This window comes from Chanodichthys erythropterus, chromosome 12, assembly GCF_024489055.1.
Source record: "Chanodichthys erythropterus isolate Z2021 chromosome 12, ASM2448905v1, whole genome shotgun sequence".
NCBI lineage: Eukaryota > Metazoa > Chordata > Actinopteri > Cypriniformes > Xenocyprididae > Chanodichthys > Chanodichthys erythropterus.
The window spans coordinates 45,311,832-45,329,802 of record NC_090232.1 but is presented as its reverse complement, the minus strand read 5'-3'; the positions used below and the strand labels follow the sequence as shown (position 1 = coordinate 45,329,802).

The 17,971-nt window shown below is 38.2% G+C and overlaps 1 protein-coding gene across 6 annotated transcripts; it reads left to right on the top strand.

Annotated features, from left to right (window-relative positions):
• On the top strand, positions 1-16,713 carry slc25a23a (solute carrier family 25 member 23a). Of its 6 annotated transcripts, XM_067402682.1 has the most exons (12): positions 1-683; positions 6,327-6,453; positions 6,826-6,913; positions 7,000-7,111; positions 7,198-7,356; positions 10,965-11,117; positions 11,201-11,314; positions 11,770-11,937; positions 12,008-12,158; positions 13,715-13,872; positions 14,134-14,147; positions 14,763-16,713. In XM_067402682.1, exons 1-12 carry the CDS (start codon positions 492-494, stop codon positions 14,764-14,766), a joined length of 1,440 nt encoding a protein of 479 aa, XP_067258783.1. In that variant the 5' UTR covers positions 1-491; the 3' UTR covers positions 14,767-16,713. The 6 variants fall into 6 exon arrangements, 5 of the variants coding, with proteins under 5 accessions (XP_067258783.1, XP_067258779.1, XP_067258780.1 ...); XM_067402678.1 differs by having other exon boundaries at positions 14,134-16,713; XM_067402679.1 differs by having other exon boundaries at positions 2-683; positions 6,330-6,453; positions 14,134-16,713.
• The last annotated feature ends 1,258 nt before the right edge of the window (positions 16,714-17,971 follow it).

Sequence of the window (17,971 nt, the reverse complement as noted above, 5' to 3'; positions counted from 1 at the left end):
AGACCTGATTTAACACTGTTTCTCTCTTAATACTTCAGGTTGGGATATTTGGGGCCATATCTGCTTAAATCACTCATGTGTTGGCAAAAGGAAGCCCCTCCTGAGGGTGTAATCTGAAGCCGCTGTTGTATCGGTGAGTTGCGGCGGCATTAAGTCACTGCAGTCCTCGACACGCGTTTCTTACGCGTTCATCATGTTTTGACGCATGAAAACAGCGCGGTACTTTCAGCTCGTTTTAAAATATCGCAGTGCTGCTTATGGATACAAACAGGTAGCGCGTGGATTTCTTGGACGTACTGTACTGTATTCATGATTGTGAAAGCTTCCTGGTTCTCGCGCAATAAACAGCTGTTTGACACCATCTGCAAAGCGCGAGCTTCGCGAGGGGGTTTAATTCGCTAACAGCTCCTTTTTTGGACGCACGCACAACGCGTCTTCCGTCTTTGACCGAGCCGATGTGTCTCCGCGGGTGACCGTGCGCGGATATCATCATGTGGCAGCGCGGATGCCGCTCGGGCTGGACGAGGGCGCGATGCCAGGACAGCGGGGTCGACCCCGAGCGCGAGCGGCTCTGGGCCGAGCTCTTCGAGCAGCTGGATCTGAACAAGGACGGGCGGATCGATGTGAACGAACTGCGGATCGGACTCGCCGCCCGCGGGATGTCGTGGAGCTCGGTGGAGGAGGTACGGAAGAAACCCAATAACGTTACGGAACGGAAGGGTATTTATAGAACAGGATAAGAATAGACAGGTTTATGATTTATTGTGATTCAAGTGATCCTTAGCGTAATTTTGTCTAAACACTGAAAGTGAAAATGCTGCAGTACGCGATACAATCGCAGCCAATCATATCATTGTTGATATTTAATATTCAATAATGCAGAGCGAGATTCGGACCAATGAGATTTAGTAGTGGGCGGGGCGAGTCTAAAGATAAAAGTTGCGTCCCAAATCATGTACTGCACATTGTGTGCTTGCTCTGTCCACCCTATTTTTAAACGTTAAATTAAGCTATTTCCTGTGAATGTGCGAGACTTCCGGTTAGCCGGTATAAGCAATTAGAAGAATACCAAAGTGTGCAGTAAATTGTATTTGTGCTACAAACTATTGTGTTTGTGATTACATACGTTAAAATACATTAAAATAAAATAATAAATACCAGTTTGCAACATTAAGCTGCATTACAGTTCTTGTGTGATGCCTTGAACATTCAAGTTAAAAATGAACACGCTCCCTCTCACATTAAAAATATGGTGGATTAGGCTACAATAAGCACATAACAAATCAATTTTATAAGGGTAGTTTCATCTAAAATGGAACAATTTCCAAACATTTTTCATTTGAAGGGAATTATGTTTCAAGTGCACTACTCGCACTATTACATTACAAACCGTAATCACTCTTACTTTAAAAATATGGTGGATTAGGCCACAATAAATACATAACAAATCAAATTTTTTTTTTTTTTTTTTGGCGTTTTTGCCTTTATTATGATAGGACAGTTACTAGACAGGAAGAGAAGTGGGAGAGAGAGGGGGGTATGGAATCGGGGAAAGGACCACGAGCCGGGACTCGAACTTGCGTCGCCTGAAGTGCACCGGCGCTACATGTCAGTTTTATAAGGGAAGTTTCATCTAAAATGGAAAAAATTCCAAACATTTTTCATTTGAAGGGAATTATGTTTCCAGTGCACTACTCGCACTTTTACATTACAAACCGGTGTAGAATAGTGCAGAAGTACACAAAATAGGACGCACCTGTAGAAACCATGATATTTAATATACGTTTACGCAGTGCCATGGGAGCAGAAAGCAAGCAACAAAAAGTCATTTGTTGCTGGTTGGGACACAGAAAGCGTCTGATGTTCAGCTCAGATTAGACAGATGTGCTGGAGCCATTAGTGAGAGTATAACCCGTTATTCAGCTGCTTACCAACATGCTTAGTTCTTCATATGATAAAAGAAAGACTACAAAGCAGGATTCTTGTTTCCAGTGCCTCCAGGTCAGGGTCACGAACGGGGCAGATAAGAGTACTGTGCTGCAGCACTAATGAACCAGTTTATGAGCTTAATAGTTAATGATCTCAAGGTCAGTGGCAGGAACAGAGGAAGGGCAACATCACCTGCTGGCGCTAAATCAGCATCACCTGCCATCCGAAATAATCCGGCAGACTTGTGTGAAGTGTCTACTCACATCACCAGCGGTGCATGATCTGAAGGATAAGAAATAATGGGGTTTAAAGTCAAGCATCACTCTTTTTTGTTCACACTTTGATCACTAAGTTCTATGTTTCTAGCTATGATATAATGCCAGAGGTCAAACCCAGTGCCGGCTTAGTTATGATCAAACAGACACACGCAGGAATTAAATCACTGGGTTATCTAATCTCTCCACGGCATGCTGAATGCTGTTTATATACCAACATACTGCACTTTAAACCTGTAGTTTATAGTTCAGCATCAGTGATTGGGTTATTGATCTGTTTGCCTGCGAGCATCTTGTGTCATATTGATTTTTTGACCTGTAGTTGATGATTTTGTAGTGTGATATTGTGCTTGTTAAAGCTGACACGTGTGCATGTGTTTATATATTTGCATTATGCATAACGATGAATGTATATTGAGACAAAAGTGTTAAACTTCACACACTTGCTCTCAGAAATACACACGTAGGCTGGAGAGTGTGCGAAAGGTCAGTGTCTTGGAGTCGATCCATGTGAGAGTAAATATCATGTGATGGCTGGCTCACATAAACACAATAACACACAAATGGGGATTGTGTAGATGTCTATAACCACTGAGGAGGCAAAGCTAGTTAAATGGGTGAAATTACTGGCATATTTTCTCTTACAGGGCGATTTGCTCTATAACATACCAGAGGTTGTGGGAATAATGGTCTGGAATGAGTTTGCCAGTGCCAGTTATCCTGAGTCATTTATTATTTTAGTCACCGTGGGTCAGTTTTGTTCACAATGTCCTCACCATAAAACAGCATAATTAATTCAGCTGATTTTAAAACCCAAGAGCCCAGAGACTAGCAGCAAAATGCCTCTAATCCTCCACGTTTGTGCAGCTCAGAGAAACACGTTCAGACATGCTGCACGGGGAACTGAATGTCATGAGGCGACACTCTGAAAAAAACATGCATTTGTAGTTTCTATTGTAACATTTTGTAATTTGTAATTCACAGCCAGATGCATGATTATTTCCACAACTCTTTCAAAGCACAGAAATTCTGGATAGAGTCACATCAGAAAGATTTATGCTGCCTTCACATGCTATCAGTCTTATCACAAGTTTCCTAGTTAAAAACTGAACACTGAAGTCGTATTTACTACTGGGAAACTCAGAGATAATTGTGATACCCAAATTCCTGAGTTGGGCGGGCCTTAAACTTTAAACACAGTTAAACACTTCCACAACAGCCACATCTTGTTGTTAAAGTAGTACATATTTACATATATGAATAACTATATTGTGTGTTTTATACACAGCGAAAATTGCTTGTATGACTGAAATTCCTGAATCGTCAGAATTAGGGCTGGGTATTGACACAATTTTCACGATTCGATTCAATTACTATTCACATGCTTTTGATTCAATTCCATTTCGATTATTTTACGTAGTATTTCAGTTACTGTACATGGCAGTACAGTAGGAGAAAATCTAACTAATGCTGTAAACTACACATGGGAGTCATTTGGTACTACTATAATAATACTGAAGGTTAAATTAACTTATTTATATACAAACACTTAAAGCTGCAGTCCGCAACTTTTTTTGTGTTAAAGAGTTACAAAGATTATATAATGAGAATATACAACAAGAATCCATTTTCCAAACCGTGTTTTTGTCTTATCCTGAATCATTTTGGTACACTTATAATAAGTGTTTATATTCAGACTATTTCAGACCGGACTGGTAGGACTCGCCGCAGAGTATCACAGTAACTCCATGACTCGCCATAGACATACACGGAGAAAAGTAGCTCCGGCTACAATGTTCCTCTGCAAGACGCGTGCAGTTCTGTTTATTAACCGCTAGAGGGCCAAAAATTGCGGACAGCAGCTTTAAATTACACTCCATGGGTCTCATTCATGAAACAAGAGCAGAACGAATTTTTGTGTAAATCGTGTGTAAAGTGGTTCTGGCGTAAATTTTCGGATTCATTAAAATGTTCGTATTTTCCAAATGTTAGTAGGTACGAAAGAAATCTACACCTGCTCCCAGCCACGCGTAAATAGTGCGTTTAACATCTGAACGTTTTGCTCATTAATAAGGCTGCATTTTAATTCACCTTAATAAGGTACATATTTACACAGCATTTTGAAAAAATATTATATATAGTAATTACGTAAGTTTTTTCTTTTTACTTTTATTGTGAGAGCCAGTAATAGCATCTGCAAACGGTAAATGATTTCAATAGGGCTGGGCAAACTAATGGCCCTAAATGGTCAAAATCCTTTGTTTAGTGTCATAATATGATGCCCATATATAGTTGTCAGTCGGATTTAATGGGCGGGATTTATGGTAATTGAGAATGAGTGTGCACGTGCGTCCCATTTACGACTGATTGGAATTCATTAACACACACACACATTTCACTATCACTTCTGACGTTTACGAAGTATTTGCGAATCAGGAGAAGAGTTTTCGGGAAGGTCTCTTTACGCGCAAATAACTCACATATTTACTCGTATATTTACAAATGTTTCATGAATGAGACCCATTGATGTTTTTATTATAAGTAAAGTTTAGAAAATCACATAATCATATTTCTACTCCAATTCGTTTTTTTTTAATATAAACATTTAAATCGCGCATTAAAATTATAATGAATATGTAACGGTGCATAGCTATATTTATCAGAATGCTGCTTTCTAGAGTTCACTTTTCTGACTAATGAGTTTATGGTCACTGAATATGTTTTTCTGAGGTAAATATGACATTACGTGTCATTGTTTACAAGCTGTTTTATTGACGATTACACGAGACATGATACGGATTTATGTAAGATGTACTGTATATTTTAACATACCTTCAGATGTTTATTCATGTTTATTTCATGCTGTAACTGGTATTATAGCGGTGGAGAGGATGATCACATGCTTTTCTTTAACTGAGGCGCTAAAGTGATCTGTCACGCCACATTAAACTGCGCCAAAACTTTATTTTTTGAATCTCATAATAAGATGGACGGCATTTGAAATCTGAGACTTTGCTTCATATCAAAAGTAACAAAGCACAAAGATTATTGTGATTTATTGGATGGGAGGCGCTACATATTCTGCTTATTCATCAACTGAAAACAGACTAGACTAATTGATTCTTGGGATTTCAGAATTGATAGTCCGTAAAAATGTGAATCGATCAAAATCGAGAAATCGATACTTTTTTACCCTAGTCAGAAAGCTGACTGTCTAGATGTGCAGTCATTGTTGATATTGTCAATGAATGGGATGCTACATTTTATTCAAAATTAAATATCTTCAATACACTTTGGCTTTAATAAGATTTCCCCAAGAAATAGGCAAGAATAAACCCAATGTCCTCCATGATTCTTGTTCTTTCCGACAACAAAGCTCTTGAATGTGTCAAGCTCATAATCATGACATGGGAAGTAGGAAATTTCTGATAGCATGTGAAGGCAGCATTAAACATCAATTATTTAGCCGGTTTTTCTATTGATCTTGGATTTAAACACTAATATAGTAATTAATAAATTGCTTAAAGGCTTATTTCACATATAAATGAGCATCTGTCATCATTATTCACCCTCAAGTTGTTCCAAACCTGTATGAATTTATTTATTCTCCTGAACACAAAAAGAATATGGTTAACCAAACAGTTTCGGGTCCCCATTGACTTCTATAGAATAGAGAACAGCAAAAATACTATGAAAGTCAATGGGGACCATCAGCTGTTTGGTTAAAACATTCTTCAAAATATCATCTTTTGTGTTTAACAGAAGAAAGAAACTCATACAGGTTTGGAACGACATGAGGGTGAGTAAATAATGACAGAATGCTCATTTTTGGGTGAACCATCCCTTCAAGCACATTGTCAGGCTACTGTTTTGTGCGCTTGGCTTTCTCTCATTTGATGACTATGTTTAGATTCAGTGATTAATGTCAGAAAACTAACCGTCTGAGCTCTGATTGCTCATGTTTCATGTTGCTGGTGTGGGCTGGTGGCTTTGCATACTTGTAATGTGCTTTTCTCCTTCATTTGTACCCCCATCCCACCTCTCTTAATGGTTCCCGGCATCCCTCTTTCCTCCATTTCTCTCTCTCCCCCCTCTATCTCTCTCTGTATGCCCTACATTCAGCAGGTTGTACGAGCAGGAGACATCAATCATGACGGTCAGCTGGATTTCGAAGAGTTCACAGAGTATCTGCGTTCACATGAGAAACGGCTCAAGCTCATGTTTCGCAGCTTGGACCGCAACAACGACGGTTTGTTTCTGTCGACTTCACATTACTGCCAGAATCTCTCTTATTTTAGTATTATTTATATTAGATTATAAATAGTATTTATTAATATTTTGAATTAGCTTTTATTTTTATATTTGTTTATTAATTTTATTTGTTTTTTTATATTTATATTTAGCTTCAATTGATTTTTATTTTAGTTCTAGCAATTTTAGTATTTATATTATATATAACTATTATAATTTAACTATTTTATTTCAGTGAGTTGCCAAGGCAACTTTTCTTATTTTTCCGTCAAGTAGTGTCTATAGCCTCATATCATTAGTGTCTATACTATTGTATTACTACATTGTAGAGCAATAACGCATTGTTTGTGCACATCTGTGTGTTTTGTAGGTGAAGTAGATGCGGAGGAGATCCAGCAGTCGTTACACAATCTCGGCGTGGACATCTCGTTGGAACTGGCTGCCAAAATACTGCAAAGGTGCGTGTGTTTGTGTTTAGCTTGTATGTAAAATGCTTTCAAGTGCCTTTATGTGATCCTGTGACTTGTGAAATGTGTTCATACAGTATGGACAAAGACCATTCCATGACTATCGACTGGTTCGAGTGGCGAGATCACTTCCTGTTTAACCCTTTGCACAACATGGAGGAAATCGCTCAGTACTGGAAACACTCGGTGGTATGTAGCAAAACGCACACAGCTGAGACGATGAGGTTTATGACTATAAAACAAGCCTCTTTAACTGTGGTTGTGCATTGGTGTAGATGTTGGACATCGGAGAGCATTTGACGGTTCCGGATGAGTTCTCGGAGAAGGAGAAGCAGTCAGGTTTCGTGTGGCGGCAGCTGATGGCAGGTGCCGTGGCGGGATCGGTGTCCAGAACAGGAACTGCGCCGCTCGACAGACTCAAGGTCTTCCTGCAGGTGAGACAATACATCAAGAAATTAAACTGATCTGTACAATTGTATCTTTGCAGTGCAAATATCATGCCAGTTTCCCATTTGGAGATTCAAGTTTGCTTTCAAAATGCTAGCAAAGTAGCTCCGTCAATACATGAGAACCACGCTTTGTTTTGTTTCAAACAGAGATCACAATTCTGAACTAAATAAAATAACGTAATTTACTCTGACAAATGTTAATTGCTGCAGACTATTTTAAATTTTTAATGAATCTGAATGAATTCTTAAAAAAACTTGGGTTGAATGAATGATTCAATGACAAATACATTTTTAATAGTCACTTGTCGCCACCTACTGGTGTGACAGTGTAACAAATTGTTATTTAAAGGTGCAATATATTTTTTGCAGTAAAATATAAAAAAGAAAACTAGGCTACAGTTATATATTTTGTTCACTTGAGTACTTACAATACCCCAAATGTTTGCAACTATGTGTAAATCATGAGAAAATTGCAATTTTATCCAAGGCTCCGGGACGTGTGAGGAGTCGCCTGTCAATTGCGTCATACCCGTGTTACCCTCGGTTTCCGGTTTTATTTTGTAGAAACCATGGAAACACCAAAGACGTTTTAATATTTACATGTTTTAATAGACAAGGAATAACTGTTTTGATATATTGTTTGGATATATTTATGGACAGAAAACTAATTATTGTTATATAGCTCAACACTTTTAGTCTTATTGTTTAAATCTAATTTTCTTGATTTTTTGTGAGTACCATGTTTTACCATGCCTCAGAGAAAAACAATATTTTGTGAAGTAGCTAACATAGCATAATCAGATGCAGCTTTATTTTTATTTTTAGTAACAGTAATACAGCATTTTCTCCATCATACAATACGTTCTAAAATTAATTGCATGCCATTTATCAACACAAGCCATGCAGCATTTATTCTTACTGCAGTGTGTAACAGTGTCTCACAGCAGCCGCCGAGCAAATGCACAGAGTAACATTATAATATAATTTTCAACACTCTCAAATGTATCTAATATGATAAACAGAGCTGCATTACCTCATACTCATGACCAGGAAAGCAGAAGCGGCGACTGTGTCATAATAAAAGTCCCGCTGCTCGTGAGGCGCGTGTTGATCAATCGCTCCAGCTCCTCGTTCAGCTCCAACAACACTCGGCTCTGCTCTGCTTCATACTACAGTAACGTTAATAATCGCATCCACGAACATGATTTCTTCTCGAGTCCTATCCCTGTTCTTTTCCACCGGCCGTTGAAGTGGAGACCACATGTCCCAATATTCCGCTCTCAAACTTGCCATCATCAAGCTACGCCTTCGTTTTGAATAGGCCTCTAGAGACCTCTAGCAGACTAAAAATATTACATATTGCACCTCTAAAGCAGCAAGTTACTATTAAATGGTTAGTTCACACAAAAATGAAATTTCTGTCATTCATTACTCACCCTCATGTCGTTCCAAACCTTTGTTCATCTTTAGAACACAAATTATTTTGATGAAATCCGAGAGGATTTTTATCCTCCATTGAAAGCAACGACATTATCATCATTCAAGGTTCAGACAAGTAGTAAAAATATTGTTAAAATAGTACATGTGACTACAGCGGTTCAACCTTAATATCATGAAGCGACGAGAATATTTTTGTGCACAAAAACAAAACGAAAATAACAACAAATTTATTCAACAAATTCGTCTCTCCCCTGTCATTCTGCTACGTTATACATAATATATGAATATTTGTAACACTGAAACAACCAGGGGCGTAGCAGCCATTTTAAAAGCTGGGGGGACAGATGTCAAGTGATGTGACCCTCAAAGGCAAACAAATTATGTACATAATGTACAAAGTAAGTACATTAATGTTCATAAAATAAATTCTAGATAGAATACCAATTGGCGTTTCAGAGCACCCTAGTGGCAATTTTGGGAACATGCCATGATAGCTTACAGGAACCTATTTTTGTGATATCATACTCAAATTTGAAAAGTAACTGCAGGACTTGGGACTTTGAGACCACTGTGGACATCTATACTTTATTTTTATGAAAAATATATTTTTTGCACAATATTTTAATTACACTACACTTGAACAATAACTTTTATCTTAATTCTTAAAAGTTGGAAAAGACAAAAAAGACATCAAATGTATTTAAAGCTTAAAGGGTACAGGAACTACAAACAATTTAGTGTGGGCATTTCAATTTTAATGGTTTGTGCTGAAAACAACTGCTTTATTGGGAAATGATAATTCTACTTTAAAGGGATAGTTCACCCAAAAATGAAAATTTGATGTTTATCTGCTTACCCCCAGGGCATCCAAGATGTAGGTGACATTTTTTCTTCAGTCGAACGCAAATTATGATTTTTAACTGCAACCGCTGCCGTCTGTCAGTCAAATAATAGCAGTGATTGGGAACTTGAACAATAAGAGTCAAAAAAACTTCCATAGACAAATCCAAATTAAACCCTGCGGCTCGTGACGGCACATTGATGTCCTAAGACACTAAACGATCGGTTTGTGCGAGAAACCGAACATTATTTATATAATTTTTCCCTTTAATACACCACTATGTCCAACTTCATTCAGCTTCCTGTTAGTGAGGTCAAAAAACGCATTGGAAGTGATCTCTCGCCCATATACTTCAATGAGCGCGAGACATCACTTCCGTTGTCAGAGCGCGATCTGACCTCACTAACAGGAAGCTGAACGAAGTTGGACATAGTGGTGTATTAGAGGTAAAAATTATATATATAAATAATGTTTGGTTTCTCGTACAAACCGATCGTTTCGTGTCTTAGGACATCAATGTGTCGTCACGAGCCGCAGGGTTTAATTTGGATTTGTCTATGGAAGTTTTTTTGACTCTTATTGTTCAAGTTCCCAATCACTGCTATTATTTGACTGACAGACGGCAGCGGTTGCAGTTAAAAATCATAATTTGCGTTCGACTGAAGAAAAAATGTCACCTACATCTTGGATGCACTGGGGGTAAGCAGATAAACATCAAATTTTCATTTTTGGGTGAACTATCCCTTTAAGACGCATTTAACACACTACATTAACACAATGTAGCATTTAACACACACTGGATCTGGCACGATTGTCTTTTGTCACATCACATGATCGCATCATTCGCATTCAGTGTAGAATTGGCTGAATGTTAGTTCACTCAAATCTAAGTAACAAATCAGAAAAAAGTGTTTCTAACAGTGCGGGGGATGCGTCTACGCCCCTGGAAACAACAATACTATGACTGTTTGTGAAGCTGTTTCATACCTACACACATGATTACTGCTCTCTGGAAGCAGCAACACAGATTTGAATGTTCGCTGTGATTTTGTCAAAGGTTTAATGGACACAGGAGAATTGTCATTTAGAAATAAGAAGGGTGTTTAAATCGAAATTGCAATCTTTTAACAATTAAACATGCAGCTCTACAATTTAGCAAAAGCCCAGGTTTATGTGAATATATTATATCCAGCACCACACTGACCCCTGGAGGTTATACATGACTGCAACAGTTTTTAGTTATTAAGTCCAGGTGTTTTTGGTTTATTCTAATCTAGTTGGACTGAAGCATATGTATTTTCTGAATGTGTAGGTGCACGGCCAGACCTCTGATAAGGGGAACGTGTGGCGTGGGCTCCGTGCGATGGTGAAGGAAGGCGGTCTCGCTGCGCTGTGGAGGGGGAACGGCATCAACGTGCTGAAGATCGCGCCCGAGACAGCCATCAAATTCCTGGCCTATGAACAGGTACAGCTCTGTCTTTCTACACTCAGCTGTGTGGACACGAGTCAAAGCTCACTTTCTCTGTGTGTGTGTGTGTGTGTCTGTAGATTAAGCGCTTGATGAGAGGCAGTAAAGAAGGAGTAACTCTGAAAGTTCAGGAGAGATTCGTCGCTGGATCACTGGCGGGAGCTACAGCTCAAACTATCATATACCCAATGGAGGTAAACACACACCTCACACACACATATATGGCAGCTGGTTCCTGCACACACTAAACATCAAGGTCACTCTGTATTTTGAGGCCTCAGTGTCAAAACAAACTCGGTCACATGTCTGCTCACATTACCAAAGGCCTCATGTACAGTTCAAGCACACTAAGCTCTGCATTCACTGGCCTATTTGCATGGTGACGTTTCTGAAGTTTCATTAAGTTATGTTTACCACAGACCTTATTTCACTCAGAAATTGAAAACCCCATAGGGAAATCTTGAGGGAACCAGCAGTGAATTAGACTTCTGGGTTTTGACGTCAACCCTTCAGCACTCTATATCAGATCACACCGCCCACTCCAGCCTCACGCAGTCATCTGACTTCACTAGACTGACCTATATTGTTTTTGTGTTGATTCTACATTGATTTACTCACTCTGTTCCTTTCTGTCTCTGTCGTTCTGCAGGTGCTAAAGACTCGTCTAACTCTTCGTAAAACAGGGCAGTATTCGAGCATGGCGGACTGCGCCAAGCAGATCCTGCAGAAGGAGGGTGTTCTGGCGTTTTATAAAGGATACCTGCCCAACATGCTGGGCATCATCCCGTATGCAGGCATAGACCTCGCCGTCTATGAGGTGTGTGTGTGTGTGTATTCAGAATAATTCCTTCATTAAGGCTCTTTCTCATGCTGTCTTCCTCTCTCAGACGCTAAAGAACGCCTGGCTGCAGCGGCACACGGAGGGCTCGCCCGACCCGGGCGTCATGGTGCTGGTGGGCTGCGGCACGGTGTCCAGCACCTGCGGACAGCTGGCGTCCTACCCGCTCGCCCTCATCCGAACACGCATGCAGGCTCAGGGTGAGACGCAGAACCAGACAAGCTGTGAATTTTACTTTTGCATAAAACATTTGCGAATAAACCACCATTTCTATCCATGTGTTCAATTGAGCACATACATTTTTTAATGTGCATTTTAAGATTTTATGCATTTCCATCCAGTATTTTTAACATAAAAATACTTTGGAAACATAGCTAATGATCAAGAGGGAAGGAAGGATTGTTTTTTAGTAATTCAAAACGGCGTTATTATGATTAACTAATACTGAAACTGACACAATGTTATTTGAAATAAAACAAACATTAATTAAAATAAAATATAAAAAACTTGATCTTATTTTTTTTTTCAGATTGCTGCCAAAGCAACATTTATCATTTTCATAGTTTAACTTGTAGTAGTAAAATTACTCAATTAAAATTAATAAAAACTATATAAACTAATAAAAATGACAAAGCACAACAAAATGACTAACAATGTAACTAAAATAAAAAAGAAAATACAAAACATAAAAATAAAAACTAATACAAAATACAAACTAGATAAAAAAAAGTTTGTCAAGACAAACTTTGATGTTGGCTTGAGAAAGCATGACCAGAAAGTGTGAAGTTTGAAGGTTTTGAAGGCAATACAGTCTATCAGAAAACAGATAGATAGACAGACAGACAGACAGATAGATAGATAGATAGATAGATAGATAGATAGATAGATAGATAGATAGATAGATAGATAGATAGATAGATAGATAGATAGATAGATATGGTGTTGTAACATAGTTTAACACGTTGCTAGCATGTTTTAACATATTGCTAGCATGTTTCTAACATCAGTTAGCACATACAAGGTTTTAGCATGTTGTTAGCATGAATTAACACATTGTTACCATGCTTTAGTATGTTGCTAGCATGATTTATGACATTACTACCATGTTTTAACATTTTGCTTACATGATTTAGCATTTTTCCAACATGAATTAGCACATTGCTAGCATGTTTTAGCAATTGCTAGCATGTTTTACATTGCTGTCCTAGGCTAGAAGTTAAATACTCTATAATAGTTAGTTATTGTATAAAAGTTTTGACCCCCTCAATGGGAATTTGGGGTTGTTCGGAAATCAGTCGGATCAGTGCGTCCCAATTCACGTACTTATTCACTATTCTATGTTTTTAAGTATAAATAGTGTGCAAAAAGAAAAAGTGCACTTTAAATACCCGGATGATGCAATAAATTAACGGAAAAAACAAAGTGTGGATTGTTGGACTCTTCACGCACTCAACTTTTGCAGCTTTAATTACATAGCGGAGGGGAATAGGCTGTCAGACTCCAATGTTAAATGACAAAATAACCTTATACAATTAACGCACTACACTGATGAGTACATAGTGCATAAGTACATAGTGTATAGTGCGTCATTTGGGACGCAGCTATAGTAATGTAAGTTAGAACAGTCTAAAGGTCTCACTCGAGTTTGGTAGTTGAAAGTTAATAGTATATTATTGATGCTAAAATAACCCTGATTCTGAAAATGATTTGGCATCAGCAGACGTTTGACACACTGTTTCCTCTGTTCGCTCCTCAGCGTCAGTGAAGGGGGCTCCTCAGCTGTCCATGTTGACCCTGTTCAGGAATATCGTGGCCCAGGAAGGTGTGGTGGGACTCTACCGAGGCATCGCTCCAAACTTCCTCAAGGTCATCCCTGCGGTCAGCATCTCCTACGTCGTCTACGAACACATGAGGAAAGTACTGGGAGTGGGAACCTGAGAGAGAGAGAGTCAGGTCATGAGAAAAAACAGACTCCAATTAAACCTGACAGAATGATAAGACTAGTTTATTTAAGCCTACAATATATAAGATCACTGGAGTGATGTTCACCAAAAACAGCACATGTGAGGATGAACGATGAACTGATTGAAAACACTGAAATATGCAGAATCTAAGTGCTGTCCTGATCCATTCCTGAATTACTGAGGTTCATGATGTGCTCTTCATGTCAACAGGGCCCTGATATTCAGGTATACAGGGTACACTCCTCTGGACGCGGTAAAATGAACGCTTGTGTGTATGTGTCTGTGTGAGCATGTGCTATACTGTGTGTGTGTGTGTGTGTTTAACCCAGTGCACACACTACTGAACACCAAATGGGAATGGACAATAAACTAACTTCCTTCTTTTGAACTCATAGTATGATTAAAAGTGCCTCTGTTTCGAGAAACATGTATGTTTAATCAGCTGTGCTCCAGTAGTTCGCCTCTTCTACTGTACTGAAACCCCCAGAATCATCATCCCAGTGAGGCGAGAGTTCTGGAATTCTCAACTGAAGATTCCGGAACTCAAGTTTAACGGATTCTAAAATCCTGCACTACATCCCAGTTTGCAAACTATCTACATCCATAGTGTCAAAACACAAGGTCTCACTCCTGAAACACACATTTAAATTATCTTCTGAACATCGATTTGCACGGAAATTCATTGTGCTTGTGTTTCATGAATAATGCCCTCAAAATGGCATACTTCTTTCAGTGGATTTTCTTCGAAGCATGAGTTCATGCATGTTTTTTTTCGGCTAATATTGCCCCCCAACCCTGTACAAGATAACTTTTGTGATTGATCTCTTTCAACTTTTTCAGATGAAGAAAAGTATCGAGGAATGCAAGGCTGAAACTGCAACAGCAGTTTTTGAATGCATATGATTTTAACAAAAGTAGATGTTAAAGGGTTAGTTCACCCAAAAATGAAAATAATGTAATTTATTACTCACCCTTATGTTGTTCTACCCCTGTAAGACCTTTGTTCATTTTTAGAACACAAATTAAGATATTTTTGATGAAATCCGATGTCTCAGTGAGGCCTCTATTGAGAGCAATGCCATTAAAACTCTCAAGATCCATAAAGGTACTAAAAACAAAAGTTGATGTGAGTTCAGTGGTTCTATCTTAATATTATAAAGAGACGAGAATACCTTTTGTGCACCAAAAAAAAAAACAAAATAACGACTTTTCAACAATATCTCATGATGGCCGATTTCAAAACACTGCTTGCGAATCGAATCAGGGATTCGGATCTCCTATCAAACGGCTAAACTGCTGAAATCATGTGACTTTGGTGCTCCGAACCACTGATTCGATTCATAAACCTCAGAAGCTTCATGAATCAGTGTTTTGAAATCGGCCATCACTAAATATTGTTGAAAAGTTGTTATTTTGCTTTTTTTTTTTTTTTTTTTTGGTGCACAAATGGTATTCTTATTGCTTTATAATATTAATACTGAACCACTGAACTCACATCAACTGTTTCAAATATGAAATATATCTGAAGATGAACGAAGGCCTTACGGGTGTAGAACAACATGAAGGCGAGTAATAAATTACATTATTTTCATTTTTGGGTGAACTAACCCTTTAATGCTAACAAACAAACAGTAATTCTGTGATATCAGAACACAGTTAATGGCATACTGTCTTACTACATACTCAGAAGTACATACTTTCCCATCACCAGTGAAGTATGTACTTCAGTTTGTAGTCTAATGCTGCGTCCCAATTCGCATACTATGCATCCTAAATAGTATTCGAAAAAAGAATTAGTATGTCCTAAATCGTAGTATGTTGAAATGAGTACTCCAAAGATACCCGGATGGTGTACTTTTTCCGGTTAGAATTCGAAGTGCAGATCCGTGCACACTTCTAACGGCTAATATTGCCCATAACACATTGCGCTGTGGACGAGGATTCGATTAGAACTACAAATACGAATAAAAAGTGTTTAAAAACTACAAACATGACGGACGTGCGAGGTACGACGGTTAAGATAAAGTGGCTTGAATGATTAATAAGCAGTGTCTAACCTGACAAAAAGATATTTATTAAATGTTATCCACATTATATTTCATCTGCAACAGCATTGTGAACTTTTATAACGATGTGTTTGGTCATTAACTTTTAAATGCATCATTATGCAAAGATGAGGAGAGTTCTCTGCATGAAAGACCCATGACTGGCAGATCAACGTGCGACTACATTTCTCTCCGAGACGGATGTGGAGGATTTTAACTGTGACATGATGATTGACACGGTAGTTTAAACAGTTACAGGTTGAGTAACTAAGCAACAGAACGTCCGTTAAAGACGCAGTTATGACGAGGTAGTATGTCCCAAAACTTGCATACTCTTCTACTACACACTCAAAAGTATGTACTTTTTCTTTACAAAAAGAGTACACACTTTTAGGACGTAGTATAAGTAGGCGAATTGGGACGCAGCATAAGTATATGAATTGGGATGCATCCTTGGAGTTGTGTTTAAATAACTGTTACCCTCAATGCATGAGGTACTGTTGCCTACAATTTGGAGCAGAAAGCCTTATGGACTCACGAATGGGAGAGAGTGAGTGTGTGTGTGTTCGTTTCTTGATTTTTGACCCTTCAGGAGAAATAGAAAAAAAGCAAAAAATACTTTTCTTGGATCACTTCTAGGTCAATGTGCGCTGTACTTTATCACCTCTTTCAGCAGATGTATTCTGATAGACTGTTTGGATGTATTAAGACGAAATCTGCACCCTCATGTTTACACAGAATTCAAACACCTTTCATTCACAAAATTCCACTCGCATTTCAAGTCTCGAATTGAATTTAGTTTCTTTTAGTCGGTCCATTAGCATATCCATATCCAACAGTTAAAGGGTTAGTTCACCCAAAAATGAAAATAATGTCATTTATTACTCACCCTTATGTCGTTCCACACCTGTAAGACCTTCATTCATCTTCAGAACACAAATAAAGATATTCTTGATGAAATCTGATGGCTCAATGAGGCCTCTAGAGCAAAGCCATTGAAACTCTCAAGACCCATCAAGGTACTAAAAACATATTTGAATCAATTCAAGTGATTTCAGTGGTTCTATCTTAATATAATAAAGCGGCGAGAATACTTTTTGTGTGCCAAAAAAACAAAATAATGACTTTTCAACAATATCTATATGGGCTGAGTTCAAAACGCTGCTTCAGAGCTTTACGAATCGAATTAGCCAAAGTCACGTGATTTCAGCAGTTTAGCCATTTGATAGGAGATCTGAATCACTGATTCGATACAGATTCATAACCTCAGAATCAGTGATTTGAAATCGGCCCATCACTAAATATTGTTGAAAGTCATTATTTCGGGGTTTTTTTTGGCACACAAAAAATATTCTCGTCGCTTTATAATATTAATATTGAACGACTGTACTCACATGAACTGATATAAATATGTTTTTAGTACCTTAATGGATCTTGAGGGAGTAAATGTCATTGCTGTCTATGCAGGCCTCACTAAGCCATCAGATTTTATAAAAATATCTTAATTTGTGTTCTGAAGATTAACAAAGGTCTTATGGGTGTGGAACGACATGAGGGTGAGTAATAAATGACAGAATTTTCATTTTCGGGTGAACTAACCCTTTAACTTCGCAGATATACACGTTTGAATTTTCTAGTCTTTCTCTCCTGAGAAAAACGGACCAACAGTATTGATGACATCATCCTGCACTCACAGGTGTGTCCAGTCTAGAATGAGAAAGCCCCGCCCCCTAATTAAGCTGTGACATAAATAAAACACTACTGGCTAGTTTAAAATAACAACAATAATTAGCTAAAATAATTCTGCTTCCAATAAAATCTAGTTTATTTCACCATACTTACACCCATTTCTCAAAAGTTTGTGTGGAAACAAACAAAGTTTGCAGATTTCGTTTGTCCCAAATGATTTTGTGTATTCAGACACTGATTACTGAACTTATTTCGATGTAAACAAAACCCTTGTATTGTGATTATGTATTTTTTTTAATGTTCTGCCGTGTATTT

Bases quoted from the DNA above. Each gene is read 5' to 3' on its own strand.
- slc25a23a (XM_067402678.1), top strand. From the start codon at position 492: ATGTGGCAGCGCGGATGCCGCTCGGGCTGGACGAGGGCGCGATGCCAG. The intron at 7,357-10,964 runs GTGAGACAATAC...CTGAATGTGTAG, and splicing joins GACTCAAGGTCTTCCTGCAG to GTGCACGGCCAGACCTCTGA. The intron at 12,159-13,714 runs GTGAGACGCAGA...TTCGCTCCTCAG, and splicing joins AACACGCATGCAGGCTCAGG to CGTCAGTGAAGGGGGCTCCT.